The 19,411-nt window shown below is 42.2% G+C and overlaps 1 protein-coding gene across 4 annotated transcripts; it reads left to right on the top strand.

Moving 5' to 3' along the window:
* Positions 1-795: 795 nt before the first annotated feature.
* IL7R (interleukin 7 receptor) lies at positions 796-17,029 on the top strand. Of its 4 annotated transcripts, XM_054055307.1 has the most exons (10): positions 796-1,033; positions 5,173-5,311; positions 6,655-6,809; positions 8,385-8,539; positions 9,588-9,765; positions 10,595-10,685; positions 12,612-12,687; positions 14,074-14,365; positions 15,218-15,302; positions 15,909-16,032. In XM_054055307.1, exons 1-10 carry the CDS (start codon positions 934-936, stop codon positions 15,913-15,915), a joined length of 1,278 nt encoding a protein of 425 aa, XP_053911282.1. In that variant the 5' UTR covers positions 796-933; the 3' UTR covers positions 15,916-16,032. The 4 variants fall into 4 exon arrangements, with proteins under 4 accessions (XP_053911282.1, XP_053911281.1, XP_053911280.1 ...); XM_054055306.1 differs by having other exon boundaries at positions 15,218-16,051; XM_054055305.1 differs by lacking the exon at positions 15,218-15,302 and having other exon boundaries at positions 797-1,033; positions 15,909-17,029.
* The last annotated feature ends 2,382 nt before the right edge of the window (positions 17,030-19,411 follow it).

The following is a 19,411-nucleotide window of genomic DNA, read 5'->3' as shown; positions in this document are numbered from 1 at the left end:
ACTGAATTTCTTCCTACTATCTAAACTAAATCTCTCCTCTTTCAGCTTAAAAAATTATCCCATGTCCTATCACCACACTCCTCGATAAAGAGCCCCTCCTCAGCTTTTCTGTAGGCCCCCTTCAAGTACTGGAAGATCTCTATAAGGTCCCCCCCGTGCCTTCTCTTCTCAAGACTGAACAAACCCAACTCTCTCAGTCTGTCTTTAGAAAGGAGGCATTCCAGCCCTTCGATCATCTTTGTTGCCCTCCTCTGGACACACTCTAACAGATCCATGTCCTTCCTCTGCTGAGGAATCCAAGCATTTTCCAAGCATGTGCTAGACTTAGCACAACTTCAGGGAATGGTTTGATGGGCATCCTCCGGGTCCATCTTTTGGGCAGTGAGGCTCTCTTTCTCTCATGGAAAAGGGACAATTTCTTCCTATTAAAACAGGGCAGAAAAGCCCAGAAACACCCTTTTGGCTACCTTCTGACCCCTGCTCAGGACAGCAAGTGACACTGGAGGACAGCCGCAGACATTCTGGCAAGGACCCTTTTCTAGACATAAGGGCTGACTTTCATCATTTTGGTGAGTGGTTTAAATGATTCTTTTGCAAGTTAAAAAGCTGCTCTGGCTTCCATACTGAGTCTCCTTATTACAGTGTCATCATTTTTCTGTTTGCTTGGGCATTGTTACTAACTTTGCCCTCAGTTTCCTTTACGCCTCCAACATAGAGCTTTTTTGATGCAGACAGTTCTGTGCAAGATCTTGCTTTCAAAGTAAAAGCTCTGCAAAGATCTTCACACTGCCTTCCTGCTCTGTGCCACTAGTCATCCTCGTCGGCATGTTTACATTTCCCCTTCCCTGCGGTCTCTTTATCAGGCAACGGGTTTGTTCTGCATCTAGTATAAAGTAAGAGAGCACGGGTTCACACATACTACACACATGCAGCATGCTCAGGATGACACAGACAAGTACAGTATTGAGCCTTTTCTTCTTGTTTCTTCACACCACTTTTGGGGAAAGTGGTTGCACCTCAGCAGATGGTGATGGTGAGTCATTTCATGTTCATCTTTCCACTTGTGTATGATCTTGAAAAACTTAAGAGCTCCAAATGCAACTGCTGTGTTAAATGCTATAGTGTTTTAGCCTCCAGTCTCTTTTTTTAGTGCCAGTACCTGAGGCAGAAGTGGAGCTGGAGGATACTTACTTAATTTCCAAATCTGCTGCCCTTGTAATGTCCCAATTCTTTCGACATATGGGAGACCGCGGCTGTATGCAGAGGGCAAGCAAGATCAGATTTGTTATTCCTCTTTTGTTATATTTAATCTTCATTTGAAGAGCTATTCAGGGAGTGGGGAGCGGCTTCCTTGTTCTGTAGTCCATGGTCACTCTGAACTACCATCAGAGATACGTGAAGTTCTGGTTATAGTGCTCTTGGCAGTTTCCTCCAAAGAAAATGTTTCAGTGTACCTCAAACTTGGCCCAAGCTGTTGCACTTCAGCTTTTCCTGTTTTTCTTCAAGAAACTGAATATTCACAATCTTCCTCCCTGAGCAGCAACTCAGCCAGGGTGTCCATCACTAAGAACATTCATCCCCTACTAACCAAATAATGATAAATCAATTCAACAGTTTAAATTCAGGCTTATTGCAGGTGTTATTAGCTCATTTAGACAAGTGAAAATTATTTAGCAGCATCACAATCAAAAATCAAAACATAAAAGGCAGCAGCAAACCGCTATTTCAGTCTGCTGTCCCTTTTCTCAAAAAAGAGTTGGTTGGTTTACAGGTTCAGTTCCAGACCTGTTAACTCTTACTTGTCTGCTACTAAACAAGCAGCAGTGATGGAGCTCATTGCACTGTGCCCAGAGGACACAGGCAGTCACTCAATTACTGGTAGTTTTAAGGCCTCATTGTTTGGGAGAAAAATAAGTTTTTGTTTTTAAGAATTTAATAGCTGTGTTCCCATGCTATCTCACAGATAGGGGCTCTCATTTTCCCCTGTATGTCATGTATTATAACATGTATGTGTGTATACATATGTGCATAAATAAATGCATACATAGATAGGATATGCATGATAACTTTTTCAGTTAGAAGAAACTGACTCAACTATGGTAAGCAGGTCTGGTGGTGAATGGTCAATACTAGTGATTTATCACTGGGATCACTGAAATCTTCAGGCTTCTAAAGAGCAGACATGACCAGATCTTTCCTTGTTTTGTCACTAACTTCCAGTAAAATGTAATTAATAGCCTGTTTAGAAAGAAAGACAAACAGATTCAGAAAAATCCCCTCTGAGCAGTTAGCAGCTTTTATGAGTTGTTTATGATTCTCATGGGCATGGACAACAAATTAAACAACCTGGGGTAAAATCATGTATAATCCATGTTTAGCTTTCATTCTTTACCTTTCCGTCTCATCATGCCTCCTGTCAAAGTGCCGCCAGCCAACACAGGTACCGGCTCATCCCTTCTTACAGGCAGAGGACAGAAAAGCTCATTATGGCACTTGCCTTCATCTTCTCCTCTTTTCTTAGCAGTAGACTGCCTCCCAAGTGCTGTCCCCCAGCCTTGCAGATCCCCCAAAGCCCTAAGAGAGCTGGAAGCAGAACTAACAAGAGGCAGCTATGAAGGGCATGAGAAAGGGGAGCAGGAGGTGGCACACTGCATGGTCTCACGAGCAGAATGACTGGCTTCAGTGGCCCTTCCACTAGGGCTAGCATGGTTTGTCCAACCCGTATCAAAACTGCTGCAACTCAAATGAATTCTTCTTGAATCAGATCAGCTGTAGAGATTTGGCATGACTGTCCAGAGAGGCAGTTACTTCACTGACTTTAAAAAATCGGTCACTTGTCCTGCAGGCATGCACTAATGCCTTTGGTTTCAAACATTTTGGGTAGTCCCAGTGACTTCACAGCATTAAGGCTGGAGCATGTCCATAGTGCTCGCTAATGCTCTTCTCTTGGTAAAGGTTTATGAGATTCCTGCTTGAACCATCCTTCTGAGCATTGTCCAAGCTCAAGAGACCATCATTTCTGCAAAGGAACTGCCATGGTGGTACTAAATCAGCCTTTCTCCTACTGGAATTGGCTTTTCCAAAGCTCTGTCTTGATTTCAGCAGAGAGCTCACTTTCAGTTTAGGGCTCTGCCTAGTCTGGCATTCTCAAGGAAAAAATGTAATCTTGGAAAATTTCAATTGTGTAAACAGTCAAATAGTAGTCTCTGCCTACACCACTTTTGCATTTTTATCTGCATTCATGAAGGACTTCTGAATTTCTTCTCTTATTCAAAGCCCGATTCACAATGCAACTCAGCTCCAAGGTCAGGAGAAAGCACTGCTGATTACAACCCAGGAGGGGTGATGCTCTTTATTTGCATTTTAAAGCACTCAAAACACTCTCCCCTGCTTTCTCCCTGCTCTCAAACCATGACTGATTTTGATCGTCAGATGTGCTGCCATGCAGGACAAAGTGTCCCTGCATGCTGGCAGTATTGGCCAGGGATCATAGGGCAACACCAACAGGACTATGGCTTACTATGTCCAAGTAGCTAAGTAGGAGATAACCCACCAGAGATCCAGTTCACCTAGGTGAGAGCAAAGATGACCGTCATTTTCTTTGGGAAGTGTTTTCCATTGGAAATGTTTTCATGGGCATTTTGATGCACTATTTTGGGTGTGAGTCACCAATATCTCTAGAGCAGCCAAGGTCTAGTTTTCAGTGCAGCAAGTACACTGCATACAAGGGCAGCGAGAGTACGAAGTAAGGCATCCAGAATAGTGCCTAGGCACAGGCAAGAGGGTTATATATCATCACAGCTACCCTTAACCACTGGCAAATGGGGGCAGAGGCATTCCTGCCCTGAGGATCTGCTCAAGGGGTCATGGCAATAACCCTTTCATTGTCCATTCAGCTATGATGGGTGAGATTTCAGGAAATGAGGCTGAACTGGGAGTTTCCGCTGGAGAGGAGTCCTCTCAGAAGCATCAGGTTTCGCCTCACTGATCTCATACAAGCCAAGTGTGGGACTTAAGACATACACTCTTAGTCAAATCACAATTGTTTTATGAATTATCAAGGCAAATCTGCAGGAAGCCACGTATTCTGGCAGAAAGTGTGAGCTTTCCCTCCTGAACCCACATTTCTGACATTTCAGAAAATTGCAGAGTGATTAAAATGGGGCTTAATTGCCTCATAACAACAAAATAGTTTAGTTTTCCCAAAACAACTCATATAATTTTCCAGTTTTCTCAGGAAACTGGTGACAAACCAGACCTCGGCCCTCTGCAATGTACCTAGTCCTGGTGCAGGTACAGTGATGCCAACTTCCAAGCATGCATCCTCAGCTGTGGGTCTGCCACTTCAGAGCTACAAGGTGTTTGATGTACTTTCAAGCTGTCCTGAGCTGAAGTTCCCATAAAAATAACTCCTGTTGAAACGAACCCTTGCTCTTCTGCAGGCATTTGCCCTGAGCATCAGCCTCAGTCAACTCTGGAAGTAACTATGCTGCTACTGAATGTATCCTCTAGCACACGTTTCTATTCTGTTTATTTGCAAGACTGTTCTGGTCATTGACTTGAATATTCTGCTTTTCAACAAGTATCACGAACTTGTCTTACTTCCCTTTGCATGCCCAAGCCCAAGGATAGCAGCATTTTGTGGTCCCTTACAGGAAATTCCTAAGATGATTTTTAGATGAAGTAGGTTCTATTTCTGTCTTGGTAGAAATTTCACCCATAACTTTTAACAAGAGAATTCCTCTCTTTCCTGGCTAAAACTTAGAAAGAATTAAACTGCAGAGTGGGCAATATATTTTCATCTCTTTGCACTTGGTGCTGAGACTCTTTTGCAGAAGTTTCCAGGCTGACATCCACACACCTTTGGTCACGGTTAACAGAAAAAAACAGACGTAGAGTGTCTCCTCTGACCAAGTCATGACACTATGACATTTCATAGCTCTCAGATCAATGACACTATGCATAGCAAGTACATGCAGGGACAACAGTCTTGAAAGGTGCAAGTGGTTTTTAATTTCATTTTGAACAAACATTCTTTGCTACTTACAAGACAGGTAGGTTGATTCTTGTCCTTTCAGGCAACTGCGTAAAGAAACATCCTCCAACAATGAAGCTGCAAATCAAATACGCTCACTGGTTTGCTTCAGTAACATCCTGCAAATCTCTCCTTAGGGACTTTTGGAGATGATGAACCAGACAATTTTGACATCAACTGCTTCAGCCAGCTGGAATTTAAGGGTTCATATAGCAGTCTGACCTGCAATTTTACAGAGCTGTCTCCTCACAACACTAACTATACGCTGTCCCTGTGGTAAGCACTGTCAGTCCATTCTTTGGTACACTACTGGGAGGTCAAATGCTAAACACAGTGTGTTGTGCTGCCATATGCTGGAAACAGGAGCAGAAAAATTAGAATAAACTTTGCTTCAGAGTGTTTTACCAAGTTTGAATACTATATTGAGAGAAGAATAAGAGTTTCCTGAAACAGAGGTTATTATGACCCCTACAATAGCCCTGGTTATGCATCTCTTGCTCTGGAACATCTGTTATTACTGGTGTGACCCAGCACAGACTGAAATCAATTTTCTTTTAAATTGAATGTTTGGGGTATTTTTTACAAAAAAACAATGCCCAAACCTAGCCTTTGTCAAGTGAAAAGTAGAAATGTTCTTGAAGAAGCAGAACCATTCCACAGAAAGCTCTCTTGCAAGGCTATTTCCTACTGAAAGGAAAATGCCTTTATCTAGGTCAAAAGATTATATAATTATATAATTGTCAATTGTATAATTGTCTTGTATAATACATGCAAAGCCACTTTAGAATGCATATATAAAAACCTAACAGTTACCAAATGCATCAGTCATCTCTGCTTCTCATCCAGGCCTTGAAACTCTTTTCTACCTTTCTTTTAACTGATGCATCTAGCTGAAGATACTCAGATTTTGTTTCTTTAATGGTACTTCTGCTTTACCTGGAAGACGTACTTTTGCCTTTGCCTGTTTTTCCTGAAACTGAAAGTTCTGGTGTAGCCAGCAAAAGAAGTGGATTTTTTTTTCAACACCTTGCTGTTCTAATCATACTTAATTTTTTTTCCACCTGCTTTATTAGAAGTTTTATATTTTCATAGGGTTTATTGCAGATTTTGACAGAAACTTTATTATAGTCTTCAAACAATGGAGTCATGGAGATGGAGGAACATCAGACACATTTCCACATCTGAAACTGCCATATGACTCCTTCGTGGCCTGGATGACCATTGACCCTATATTTGCTACCATTTCAGTCAACAGGAACTGTTACTTTACTTTCAGTGATCATTCAAATCTATTCCTCTATATTTAAAAATGGCAGCGGTAAGATAATTTTTAAAGACAAGAAGCTTTTTAACACTTACCTCTCCGATTTACTAATTGCATTTTTTTTCCTTGGAGAGCTCCAGGGCTCTTACTGTAACTCATATCACTTGAACATTGTGCTCAAAGACTACAAAGTAAAACAGTGTTAATCTTTTAAACTCTTTATTTGCATGACATAGTTTTGTATTTCACATGGAGTCTTGCTTCAGATAATATGAGATGAGCAACAAGGATTTGTCCTTTACTATGTTGCAATAAGACTGAGAGGAAACTAATGCTATGTCACTTCGATCAACAGTACCAAGGAAGACAGCAATAATGTGTGCTTCAATATGGAGAAACAGGAAGATGCTTATTTCTTACAATTCGTTGATATACTTTCTAAGAAAGCCATTTGCATGGACTCTGAGACAAAGAGAAGAGTCTGCAGGAGCCTAGTTGTAACTGACATCGGTAAGACACAATTTTGGATGTTTTCAAGATATAATGGGTACTGGGGGAAAAAAAAAACCAGCACAGTGTGAAGCCTAAGCACCAATTGGGATGACATAAAGGCAATATAAAATACTGTTCTAGTAGGGCATGGAGACTGGATTGGGGTGTTGGCAGAATGTGATCTTTCCCTTGCTTTAAAGCAAAAAATGATTAACGTTTGTTCAAAATGTGCAGCTAAATTATGCCCATACCTGAACACAGACCAAATCATGCACAGGCGGGAAGCAGCTGTTCCTGAGCTTGAATGAACTGTCAAGATGGAATATTTTGGGTTTCTTTACTAGAGCATCTGCAGCATCAGGAGGAACTGCCCAAAGACTAGTGAGAGCTTGGTAGCACAGGGACCACAAGGTTGCAAGATCTCACTTTTCACATATTGTGTCTTGGTGGAGCTTGTTGTCTGAACAAGGTGCTCAGGCATCCTGGACACTGAAAGCCCATGAATGGAGGTCAAAGCCATTCTGGGGACCTGCCTGAGCTAAGAAATAGGGAACGTAGGTGAGGAGGGGCTCTTAGAACTTATCTGTCTTTGGAGCTGGTCTCATTCAGGAGTTGCAGAGAAGCCCCTATAGGGTGGCTCTGTTCTGCTTTGGTACCATATTGCTTTGGCCACGCCTTTCTCTTACAAAACATTCCTGCCCCAGTTCAATAGGTTTATAATAGTCTTACGTTACCTCACGCTTTATGGGCTAGCCTGGACCATCTCTGGTGGTCTTTCCTCTAGAAACTGCTGGTTCTGCATGAAAAGATTAAATATTAGAGTGATACAAAAGGTCTGGTAATAATTTACTGCTGTAAAAATTTTCCTGAGAAGAGAGACATGTGGGCTTTCTGTTCCTGTGAGAGATGAATCTTTAGTAGCAGGAAGCTTTAGTAGCACAGACACAGGTCTCTGCAGACCTTAGGCACTTCCAGCTCAGGCACAGCTTGGGGCAATCCTAAGGGCTGAATTATTGACTCATACTTGCTCGGATGATCATTTGGCACACCCTCCTCCCGCAGACCATGTCAGGTGTGAGTTCACAGCAAAAGTTTAGAGTCACAGTCCCTTCTGCCATCATATTTCACCCATTCCTCTGCCCACTACCCGGCTGGCCACCGGCACTCATACCCATACTTGTTTCCCTCCTCAAGGACTTCCTCTCACAGCAGCAATGGGTTTTGCTATGGGGGTCTCCATCTCAGAACATTGGTCAGAGGGACTGAATTTCAGATCTTCAAGCAGTGCTACAGCAGGGATGCACATGCTCAAGAATTGCTTTCCAAGACTAAGTATCACATCCCTAGTGAGTGCTGTTCCTGATGGTTACAGTGCGGCTCCAGCAGGTCAACATCAAGCCGCTCTCAGGACCAAGGTGTGAGGGTGAGCTGGGGCTCAGTGTGTGGCTCACCCAGCTTACGCCAGCCCTTGCTCAATACAGGTCACCTCACAGGTGAACTTGAAGCAGACTTTTGTTTTCCTTTTCAAAATCTGTTTATTTTGTGGTAACATTATTCTACTCCTGTTACAATATGGTTTGTTTTCATTTGCAGTTAAGCCTGAAGTACCATTCAATATAAACATCACATATCAAAAGGAGGCAAATGAATATCTTATTCATTATAGTACACCACACTCACTGAAGAAATACTTACAAGACAAGTTAATACACCAAATAGCCTATCGGCAGGAAGAAGGCACTTGGAAGGTAAATTATGATGTATAAGTGAGTTTAAGATAATTTCTGAAATTATGCATTACCAGAAATACCATTATCATGTAAAAATCCTGAGATTTGCATTTCTATAGTTCTCCAGTTGAAAACCTGGAACAGTGCAATATTTGACATTTGGAAATTTCACCAATCTGAACAATTCCAGATCAACAGCACCTGAGTCTATTAGACACTTCTCCGGGCTAATGAAGTTTCATTTCATTGATTCTTGCAGTGGCAAGAGGAGACATAATATTACTTGAGAAACAGAATCATAGCTGTTTGGATGTCTTGATCATTGCTATGGTAGTTTTGCCTTTGTTTTCTGTGTTCATCAGCCAGGAAAATTTATGACCTCTTTTCTTATTTAGCAATAATTTCTTTGTATCTCCTTTTCATTGAGCCTCTCCAGGCTTTCAGTGCAGCCCTGCAGCTCTCCCAATCTCAGGCCATGTTTCAGGCCTCAGCTGCCTCTGGACTGGATCTGGGCTGGACTGCCCAGTTGCTGAGACCTATGTGCCCCCTGTCAGAACAGCAGCTATGAAAACACTAGTTGAGATGCTTGAAAGAATGGGATATACCCATTTTTTACAAGAGGAGGATGGGAACACTGTAATTAGAAAATTATTCTGAGAACAAAATACATTTAAATATATAGTACTAGAGCTGCATTATGGGATTTCAGCTTTTTCTCTGTAATTGCTCTTTTAGAAGTTGTCTTTTTATGCCACATAAATGGTTTTTTTTTCTCCATCTTCCTTCTGAGCCTTCCAGGGAATTGTATAATTCCCACTGCATTGTAGGCAGCAGCAAAGCACAATTAATACTTCCAACTGTTTCCCAAAGAGCTTTTAGCCAGAATTAGTCTTTCTTCTCAATACTGTCTGGACTACCTCTGATGGCTCTTTATAATAAGCAAAGAGAAGAAGCAAACAGCACAGTACTGCAGGGGTGCTCTTGACGTCACACATTTTTCTGAGACTGAAAGATCCTTTATCTTCTAGAAAAATAATTGGATTTTTTTTTTTATGTGTGTGTTTAGACAATAGAGTCGCCATTTCTTCAGGTAAAATTACTTGGAAAAAAACTTGGAAATGATGCATCATATGAGGTGAAAGTACGTTCCCAGCCCAATGGAGATTTTTTTAAGGGCACGTGGAGTCAATGGAGTGCTTCCAAGACCTTCAGGACTGCAAGGGAGCAGGATTCCACGGAGAGCTGTAAGGGCAGACACCATTTTGGTCCACTTGGAAGAAAGCAGAGCTAGGGGCCCTCAGCGCCCTACAGCAGTGGTGATGAGAGCACGGGGAGGGAAGAGCTCACAGCCACAGCAGAGTCAGCCCTCACAGTCACTGGCATCCCAGAGGAGATGTCCCAGAAAGTAGTCCGGTCTGGGGCTGACTCTCTCTGTGAAGTTAAATCTCATATAAGGCCAATAAGGTCAGCTGAAATGCTTCTCGAAGGGCGTAAGAGGGGTGCTAAGGGACATGAAGGCTGACTCACTCCCTTTTGCTGCCAACTGTTGTACAGAGAGAAGGACCAGCTTGCACTGAGCATTCAGATAAAGTACAAAGAATAGTGAAATGGGACCCATTTCAGGGCTTTGGATTTGTGTACGAACACGGCACTTAAATCACAAATACCAGATAGGATAAAATATCATCAATGCAGTTGCAAACACAAATAACCCTTCTGGTCCTTGGCGTCCCTTCCATCCCAAGGGGCATGTGTTCAAAATCACTTCAGTGCTTCTGTAAGGACATGACAAATGGTGGCTTCAATGCACTGGAGGTGATGGCAGACTTTGAGCAGCTTTATTCCAACCTGGGAACTCGGCTAGAAGCTCAGCCAGGTGCTGATGTTCTGGCAGCCTGCCTCTTTCCTGTGCCAGAGAAGCAGGAGGAGAGCACCACTACAACAGATCAGTGATGAGACAGTGCAATGGTTGGCATTAATTCTTAATTAATTGTCTTTAAGGACCTTATGGTTACAGTGGTGTAACAGTGAGGCATTTACATGCACTGGATGATGTTCCTTGTTTTTTTTTAGATAGCAACGTGGTCTTGGTTATATTCTCTGTCTTGGGATTCATGCTATCCATTGTCATGATTGTGCTGATTGGAACATTTTGGGAAAACAGGTAATTTAAACCTCTTCATATCAGAAAAACTGTTGAAAGCCATTCCTGTCCTGCCAAGATTGACTGTCGACTTGCTTTCACCTTTATATTATTATGTTTCCTTCTCTGATCCTCTATATGAAGCCAAGATCAGGCAAAGAGAAGTGGGCAATATAGGAGAGGGTGTTGGCAGACAGATGATTTGCCACTTCAAGCAGACTTTAGTCTTGGGTTCAAAACACTGGGAACTTTGGGGAGCTGAAGCTGCCATGAAACACACGGTCACTGTCTCACAGGAGGCAAATTTGACTTAAAAGCTTCAAGCAAGGTCCAGACGAGAAAGCAATGCACAGCTTTTAGAGAATTCCAAGAGGTGTGGGAACTGTGCAGTGGCGAGATTGCCTCCTTCCCTCTCATAGGCTGAGTCAGCAAGGTGTTCACTCTGCAGCACTTTTGGAAGCAGCAGGGAAGAACTCTCTGCAACAAGGGTTTGATGATGGCATCAGCCACTGTCCCAGCTGGGTCCACATCCACCCATGTAGCAAAACCAGGCCCTACATCCCCTGCCAAAGCAGTCATGGCAGGGATGGGACTGGTGATACATTCATTACACAGGCAGTCCTTTTTCTGTGTTGTTTTTTTCTCATACATCAGCTACAAGCAAGAGATAGATAGTAGATAGCTGTAAATGTATTTTTAAATACATGGCTACATATGCTTACATAGAATAGACAGTTAGTTAACAAGTTGAAAAAAATGAACAGATATGTAGATGATCTGATGAAACCAGAATCTGAAGTCAAAAAGTCTCAAGGGCAACTGTCGGCAATAAACTCTGGGCAAGGCAGAAAACGCAGGGCTCTTTGTTGACTTTAGGAGCAGCCCAATCCATGACATCCAACTCCACAACAGAGATGGCTGCATGTGGGCTGCTTTTGGTGGACCATATTTGGGCTGTAACAATTCCTGAATTACACATGGGGATTGCCTGGGAATGTGTTAGTTGGCCCCAGTGAAACCACATCAAGAACAATTTTAATAATTAAACATTTTAGACACTTGAGTGACCTGCCGGGGGATGTTCTGTGGTGCTATTTTCTTTGCAAGTGTAGACGTGGCTTGAGATTTCTAGCTGTTTTTACTGTTGCCAGGCACCTGCTGTTCTCTAACTTTCCTAGTTGTTGTATGTATATAAACTGCTGAAAAAACAGACTTTTAGATGGTGCAACTTTTTAAATCCATAGATTTCCCTTTTAAAAAGAAGAGGGGTTTTTATTTGTGTGTGTATACATACCCACATGTACAGACACAACAAGGTAATACAGATTAATATAGATATATAACTGTATTTATATCACTTCAACATCAAGTGTCAGACAGGCGATATTCTCTAGACACATCATAACTGAGGTTTTCCAGGACGACAACACGAGAACTTTGTTAAGTAAGGGAGTAAACTTAGACCTTTGAGACAAGGCTAGGAAACAGATATCTGAAGCACAGATAGCTGGCCAAGTAGTGGAACAATATGCAGTTCTTCAATGAAACGTGCAGAGGCAAATAGCAGCAAGTTTGCACTTTAACCACAGCATCTTTTTTCACTTGCAGAAATAGTTTTCATCATGCAAAAACCAGTCAACACAGCTAGATGCCAATGACATCTTCACCAGCATATTTTGCTGCTTTTCCAGTACTTGGTGAAGAGTCTTTAACTGTTGACAATTGGAGTGCTCAAAAGAACAATGACTCTTCAGTGACCTTTACAACTCCTCTTCTCCTCCTGTCTTTGTTGTATTCTGGGACTTCTCTGCCGTTATTCTGTGTAATGCCAACCAGCCCTAAGGCTTTGTGAGCGTACAATGGAGGCAATACAAAGCTCAGATATCTAATCCCTCTGTCCCTCTCTTTCTACCCTTGATATCTTTTTGTCTGCCGTTGCTGTTCCAGGATAAAGCCTGCTGTGTGGCCAAACCTCTCTGATCATAAAAAAACGGTAGAGCAGCTGTGCAAGAAGCCAAAAAATGTATGTATTTCCACTGTTGTTTTCACTTGAACATAGACTGTTGGGAACAAAATTGACACTTGTGACAGACAGTACATTCTGCATGAACAGGAACATTTGTTAGAAGTTACTTCATCGTACAGAAGCGAGCTCACATCTGCACAGGCAGATGCTAGTCAAGGGTGTGGAAATAACAGACAATTAAACTAGTGGCTGAGCTTTGACTTGTGCAAAGTAACTACAGAGGGCTGGAGACCTTTATATGGGAAGAAAAGTTGAAGGAATTGATTTTATTTATTAAAAAAAAGGAAGTTTGGGATGGGAGTACTGATCACAACCTTCAAATACCTGAAGTGTAGGTAGAGGGAAGGTGGAGGTTCTCCCTTACAAAGGCTGCAGAGTAACATGACCAGAGGCAGGAGACACATGTTTTTTCGGGGCAAACTTCATCTGGGTACAGGAAAACTACCTTACGCTGTGAGAACAATTAAACATTGAGTGGGTTGTCCGGAGAAGAGGTAGGTTCTCCCTTGCTGGAAACATTCAAAGTTTGGCTTGATCAGGCCTTGGGTAACCCAGTCCATGTCCCGCATCCTGCAGAATGTTGGAGCAGTTGGACTCCAGATGTTCTTTCCAACCAAGACACTTTGATGATTGTGCAGAATTGTGATCATGGTGCTGGATGGGCACCCTTTGCAAACATCCCTGGTGATGCTTGTGCACCTTTACACAGCAGGCAAAATTGCTTATACACTGTACAGCACATGAATTGCTCTGCCAGATAAAAGCCAGGTGGACAAACGTTACGTATTGTAAGGTGTAGAGTTAGGACTTTGCCTTAAAAGTATGTGTCTAGTGCATTTCTTCACTAAGAAACTCATCAATGCTGTTCTTTCTATATGATATATTATTAGTGTGTTCTTAATTTAGTAAGAGGTCTAGGATAACTCTACCACCCTCTGCACTCCCCAGTGAAGGGATTCCTAATGTGTTTCAGGAAGTCATGGCAAACTTTACTTCCCTCACTGCTAAATCAGGAAGGTAAAACTGAAAGGAACTGCCTGAGTCAGCATACAAATTCCTCTGAACTGTCAGGGGTACAGTAGACAGTGTGGCTCAGAGAAGTCTCTGAAAAGCTATTCCCACCATACTGTGCAGAGCCTAAAATGCTCTCCTGTGTCCCCACCTGCCAGAGGCCACCAGGTACATTTAGATTTATGTAGAAAATGATGTTAAACCAGAAAATACTTTGTTCTCTTCTAATCTATCGTTCAGCCTGTTCAGGCTTACTTTTAGAGTTAAAGAAATAATAAATACCCTTCTAAAATCAAATGAATTATCAAAGTACCTTTTCTGTTGAGTTAATACCCTCTGTTAACTGACCATACTGTTCCCTTTGCTATGCAGAATTTTGATATAAGCTTTAACCCAGAGAGTTTTGGTTACGTTCATATCCATAAAGTGGATGGCATTCGAGCAAAAGCTGAACTGGAAAATTTTCTGCAGTTGTCAACTGCTCCAGAGAAAAATCTCCCAGAAAAATTTAAAAATGAATCAGACCTGAAGATGATCCCTGTGATGGCAGACAAAAGCAACACAGACCTGTCTGTGACTTACGGAGGAATCTGGCCAGCAGAAGCCCTGCACAAACTCGTGGGAACTAGCCAGTTTCCAGTCATTGAAGCAAACTGCAGCTCCAGTACGTATGAGGTGTGCCATAGCAACGTGGTGCCCCTGTGTGATGATGGTTTCAACCTTTCGTCTGCTCCTCCCCTGGATCCCTCTAGTCAGCCTGGACCAGAGGACTTAAACAGGGACATGGTATCCCAAATGCTGCCCACCAGTGAAATGAGGTCACCAAACAATGAGGAAGCCTATGTCACAATGTCTAGCTTCTACAAAATTCAGTAAACATTACAGGAATGACAAATTACATTTTTTTTCTCTAAAACAATCAGGACACTGAAAAGTTCATTCTGGTTTGTTTTCCTGTGCCCTGTGAGTTTCCGCCTTCAAGATACACTCTACTCGCAGCACAGTGCTATACCTGCAAGAAAGTGAGTTCTCCCATATTTCAGTGGTGGTGGCCTAACCTCAGCTCTCAGTATGCTGGTAGCAGTCTCCAGAAGAAATTAAAAGTGATTCAACCTGACTTTAATCTTCATATCTGATTAACCCAGAGCAATGACACTGCAGTCCTAGCTGAGGATCACAGCATGTCTTGTGAAAGTTAAAGTGTCCTCTTAACCTCTTCATTGCAGAGTTAAGATCTTGTTAATGCCTAAACAAGAAATACAGCAGCAAATTTAAGTTAAAGAGAATCAAATCTCTTTTAAACAGCAGTAGGTCAAGAGAAACTCCTCTGCAGTCAGTGGAAGTCCACAAATTTGCAAAATAGCGGTAAATGAGAGTTTCTATTAAGCATTAATTGTCTGGAACTCAAGAGCTTGGTCACAGCAAAGACAGTTTGCTGAGCCACCAGGAAAAAGGGCACATGGACTCACTTTAGGAAGATGTTTTCTCAGACTGATTTTTTTTTTTTCTTTATAAGAGAGCAAAACCAAGCAAAACCCTACATGCCGCCAAGTTTTGCTGTTGGTAAAGATCTGCCCTGGAGCCAGTTTTAGGATCCACAGGTACTTCTGCTAGGGCTATATATTAAAGATCTTCAGTATTCCATGTACTAGCAATGTTTAGGTAAGAAAAGAAAAAAACAGTGAAAAGCGAAGTCTTATTTCTTCCTATAAACTGAATTGGGGATATAAAATGCATAATGCTGCCTCTCTCTGCAGCTCATGTGCAAGCATTAGTGCAGCATGTAAGCGCTTTCCCAGACAGAAGGGCTGAGCGGACCATGTTCATTTACTAGCATTATTCCAAATGGCTGTGGCTGCATGAAGGTACTTTGAATTTGGTCACGCAATGTTCTTATGTGACACCTGACTCAGGAAGATTTCCATTCCTCTGGACTTTGTGCCCAACTCTAAGGGATTGTGCATGTGCTTCCTACCAGGGATGGCTGACCCACTTCACAGTCCCTCTGGGATGCTGTGCGTTGCAGAGAACACGCTCAAAGATAAAGCTGCTACAGCCACTTGGTTGCTTCACAGTCAGAGCAGCGTGGCCATGGGAAGTCCAAGCTGCTTCATTGCATTCTGGGATTGGGGTTTACCTCATTGTATAGTCTCAGTTCCTCTAGCTACTTGAAACTCTCCTTTACTGAAATTTTTTCACATTCCCAGTGCCTAAAGGTTTGAAGTCCTTCCTCATCCTCAGAGACACTCAAATTTTGTTCTGTCACTGGGATGTTGCTATGTTTGATGTAGCCTGCTGGAGAAGAATAGCAGTCCCAAGACAACACTCCACCTTCTCCACCTCCACCCAGCACCATGGAAACCTTCAAACAGAGGAAACCTGATGATCCCTACGTGCAAACGGATCAAGGATTTGGCTCACAGCACTCTAGTGACATTTTACAGAATGTTTTTTATTGATGTTTCTCACCGAATGAAACATTGATTAATGCAGTAGAAAAAGCTGAAAATATTGGACATTAACTTGCTGTATATTGCTTGGTTTTCTTTTCAAAATGAGCTGCTCATAACGCTCATACTGTGCTGACTTGCACAGTGTGAGTGTAGATGCAGACAGACTGCACTGGGAAAAATAGCCTCTTCCAGTAGCACAGTGACGAAAAAAGAAAAAGGGAGTGGAGGAAGAAGCAAAGTAACATCAGAAAAATCCTGTGCAATATGAGCTATGCTGGTTTTGACATCAAACACACATTTTTAAGAATCAAAAGGGACATAGCAAATGTTTATTTGCACTATTTCAGGAGTAAGGTACCTATGTATAATAGTCTTCCTCTTTGTCTGGAAAGGTGTACGGCCCTTTAGTACTGAAAAAACAGTAGAAATCTGATGGTTATTTACTTTAAAGATGCTGAAATGATTGGACTCGATGACCTAGTGGGTCTCTTCCAACCTAGTCATTCTATGATTCTATGATCTACGAAATAGTTATATTTTTCCTATGTAGCACTTGTATTTTCATATAGCTGCTAATGTTTAAACATTCATTTTGTTTTCTATGTCTTATTTTATTTAATTAGATAACATGTAATCTTCACTTTAAAATGTTTTTACTGCATTAAAAGGACATGGCTGTTTGCGTGACCTATTTATGCTTCTCTAATTCAGTCTTCTAATATATATCTATCAGGACAGAGTTTACTGTGCTCTCACTGAAATTAGAAGAACTCCTTAGGCTCTACTTGGCTTCAGACTGGATAAATCTCAAATAAATCCAGGCAGCTCAAAGGCCTGAAAGCACTGTAGGATAACAGCAAGCATCACTCCTCCTTCATCACCACCACCCTCCAAGCCAGGGAAGCCTCTCTGCAACTCCACATGCATTGCCATCCAGCCCTCATCACCCAGAAAAGAGAGGTAACAGCTCTAGAAATCAGTCAGGTAAAGCCCAACTCCTGCTAATGGCTCGTACTTGCTCAGGTGAGCCCAAGTATTTGCCCAAGCCCCTGTGTGCAGCTTATCCAGGAAAGTTTTTTCCCAGGAGAACAGCAGCAAGCACAGACAAATAGAGGCAAGTTAAAGGTTAGTATTAAAGTTTCTGAAGGACCCTGATTCCCAGAAATGTCCACGAAAACTATTCACTGAACCACATCTAGCTGTTACCAAGCCAATGCAACTGAGTCATTACAGAAGTGTTCAACCAAGCCCTGTCAGGCTGACCTTTCACAAGTGCTTAGCTCCTCTGGGATAGCTCTGGGGATTAGGCTGCTCTGAAACATAGAGAGACTAAGCAGTCTCCTTCAGATTTAGCAGTCTGGCCTTAACCGTGGGAGCAAAATCTTTTGGGAAAATTGGTCCCTGACTATTTTGCAGATGCTCAGTACCAATATTTGAGGAGTCCTGGTATCAGTGTCCCTGAACATCATATGTGATTTATATGTGTATACATCCATCAGTACAAACTTGCTGGGTGTAAACAGGTATAAAAACTTTCTATTTCCTCTTGGAAAGAAAATAAATCCAAATATGCGCCAAAGTAAGAAAGCTCACTACCACGTCTGCCGTATGGCCTGCTTTTGGATGCATAGTACATATATGAAGGTACAGCCACAGCTAGGTCTTGACAATGATTCATCAGGTCGGGGCTGAGTAGTTTCCTTATTCTACAAGACAGAATTTCCCCCATAGCTGTTCACAAATTCCCATCTTATACAACATCCACACAGGGAGGCAGCTCAGTTTCCCATACTCCATGCATCTTCCTTACTTCAGCATAACTTTCCTCCTCCGCGCTGTCTGCCTCCTGTGCTCATACTCAGCTGAACACATAAAAAGATCTTGATGACCCCAGTTTATAGATAGCTGCTTTAAGACACCATGGCTGGCAGCTGCTGTCTTTGAACTCACCCATCAGACTCCCTCTGCCTCTTCTGCAGCAGTGGTACAACACAGCTGGTCTCCCATCTTCGTTTCTCCCCTCATCTATGTGCAGCTCACTTGCTCTATTCAGACATCTCCTAGCAGTACAAAACACTAATCCATGAAATGAGTCTTTTGTCAGTTATAATACTGAGTCACAGCCTACTTTTAATGATGACAAAAAATGTTAATTACCTCCCAAGGCAGTCTTTGTCCCCTGCTGAATTTATTAGTTTGTTTACCAAATCACTTTCTGTTGTGCATGCTCATTAGGCAGGCTGATAAAACACATAATGATGCTCTATGTGTCAGTGAGGTAGAAGACCTGCTAAGCGTGGGAAGGCAGAGGAAATGCTTCTGCCACATTGAAGGGATGATGAAATGCACAAGATGTGCTGTAAAACCTGGTCTGTGCAATAAATGGTAGGTTGGCCTGGCCAACTCTACCACAGGGACGCGTGGCTGAATTTGAGTCAATGTTATGAAGGCACAAGCTGACCATGAAGCCATCCCTTCTGACAGCAAGGGACTTCTAAGCTTCTTAGCAATAGTGTCTTTTGACTTGAAGGTCTGTATTTAAGCAGCAATACTGCAGTGCTGCAGCCCTGAGGGAATTAGCAACAGGTATTTAGTCAATATGCTCTTGGTTTTACCTAGTGATTGCTATGGTTGTGTGTTTCTGAAACTACCCTTTGAATCAGCTAAAATGTAACGCAAAGGAAATTACCATCCCTGAGAAGAATTATTCTAATGTCACACAGTTCTTTATTACTATGATCATGAATCAGCTTCAACTCCGCATTCCTGTGAGTAACAGGACATTGGGGAAACAAATCTAATGTACTAAAGAAAACAACTGATGATGCCAGGAAATGCAAATGCTAATTTACATCCACTATCGCATCTTTTTGCTCTTTGTAGCTCTAGATTTCAGTCAGGCTGGCTGTTCCTTGGATTTAAGCGCCACCTGTTGAAGCATAAAGCCACATGTCAGAGACCGCATGGGGACACTTGCCAGTGTCATCAAATTATGCAGCTCTGAAAAAGTTGCTCAGACAAGAACTGGGGAAAACTCAACGCAGTAAACAGCATTCCACTTCTTTATAGTCTCCGATCCTAAAGAAGCTGGGGCAAATTAAAACAGAAGTCAGAGATTCCAAGATTTCTTCATCATTAAAATCAAATACACATCGCTGTCCACAGAAGCACTAACTCCAGAGTAGCAGTTAAAAAATTCTTTTGCAGCCTAAGAATGAGAAAAGACAGAGCTCACAATGTGAGATGGCTATATACCT

This window comes from Cuculus canorus, chromosome Z (genome assembly GCF_017976375.1).
Source record: "Cuculus canorus isolate bCucCan1 chromosome Z, bCucCan1.pri, whole genome shotgun sequence".
NCBI classification, from domain to species: Eukaryota; Metazoa; Chordata; class Aves; order Cuculiformes; family Cuculidae; genus Cuculus; species Cuculus canorus.
Note: the sequence above shows the minus strand (reverse complement) of the source record. Positions and strands in the feature narration are given on the sequence as shown.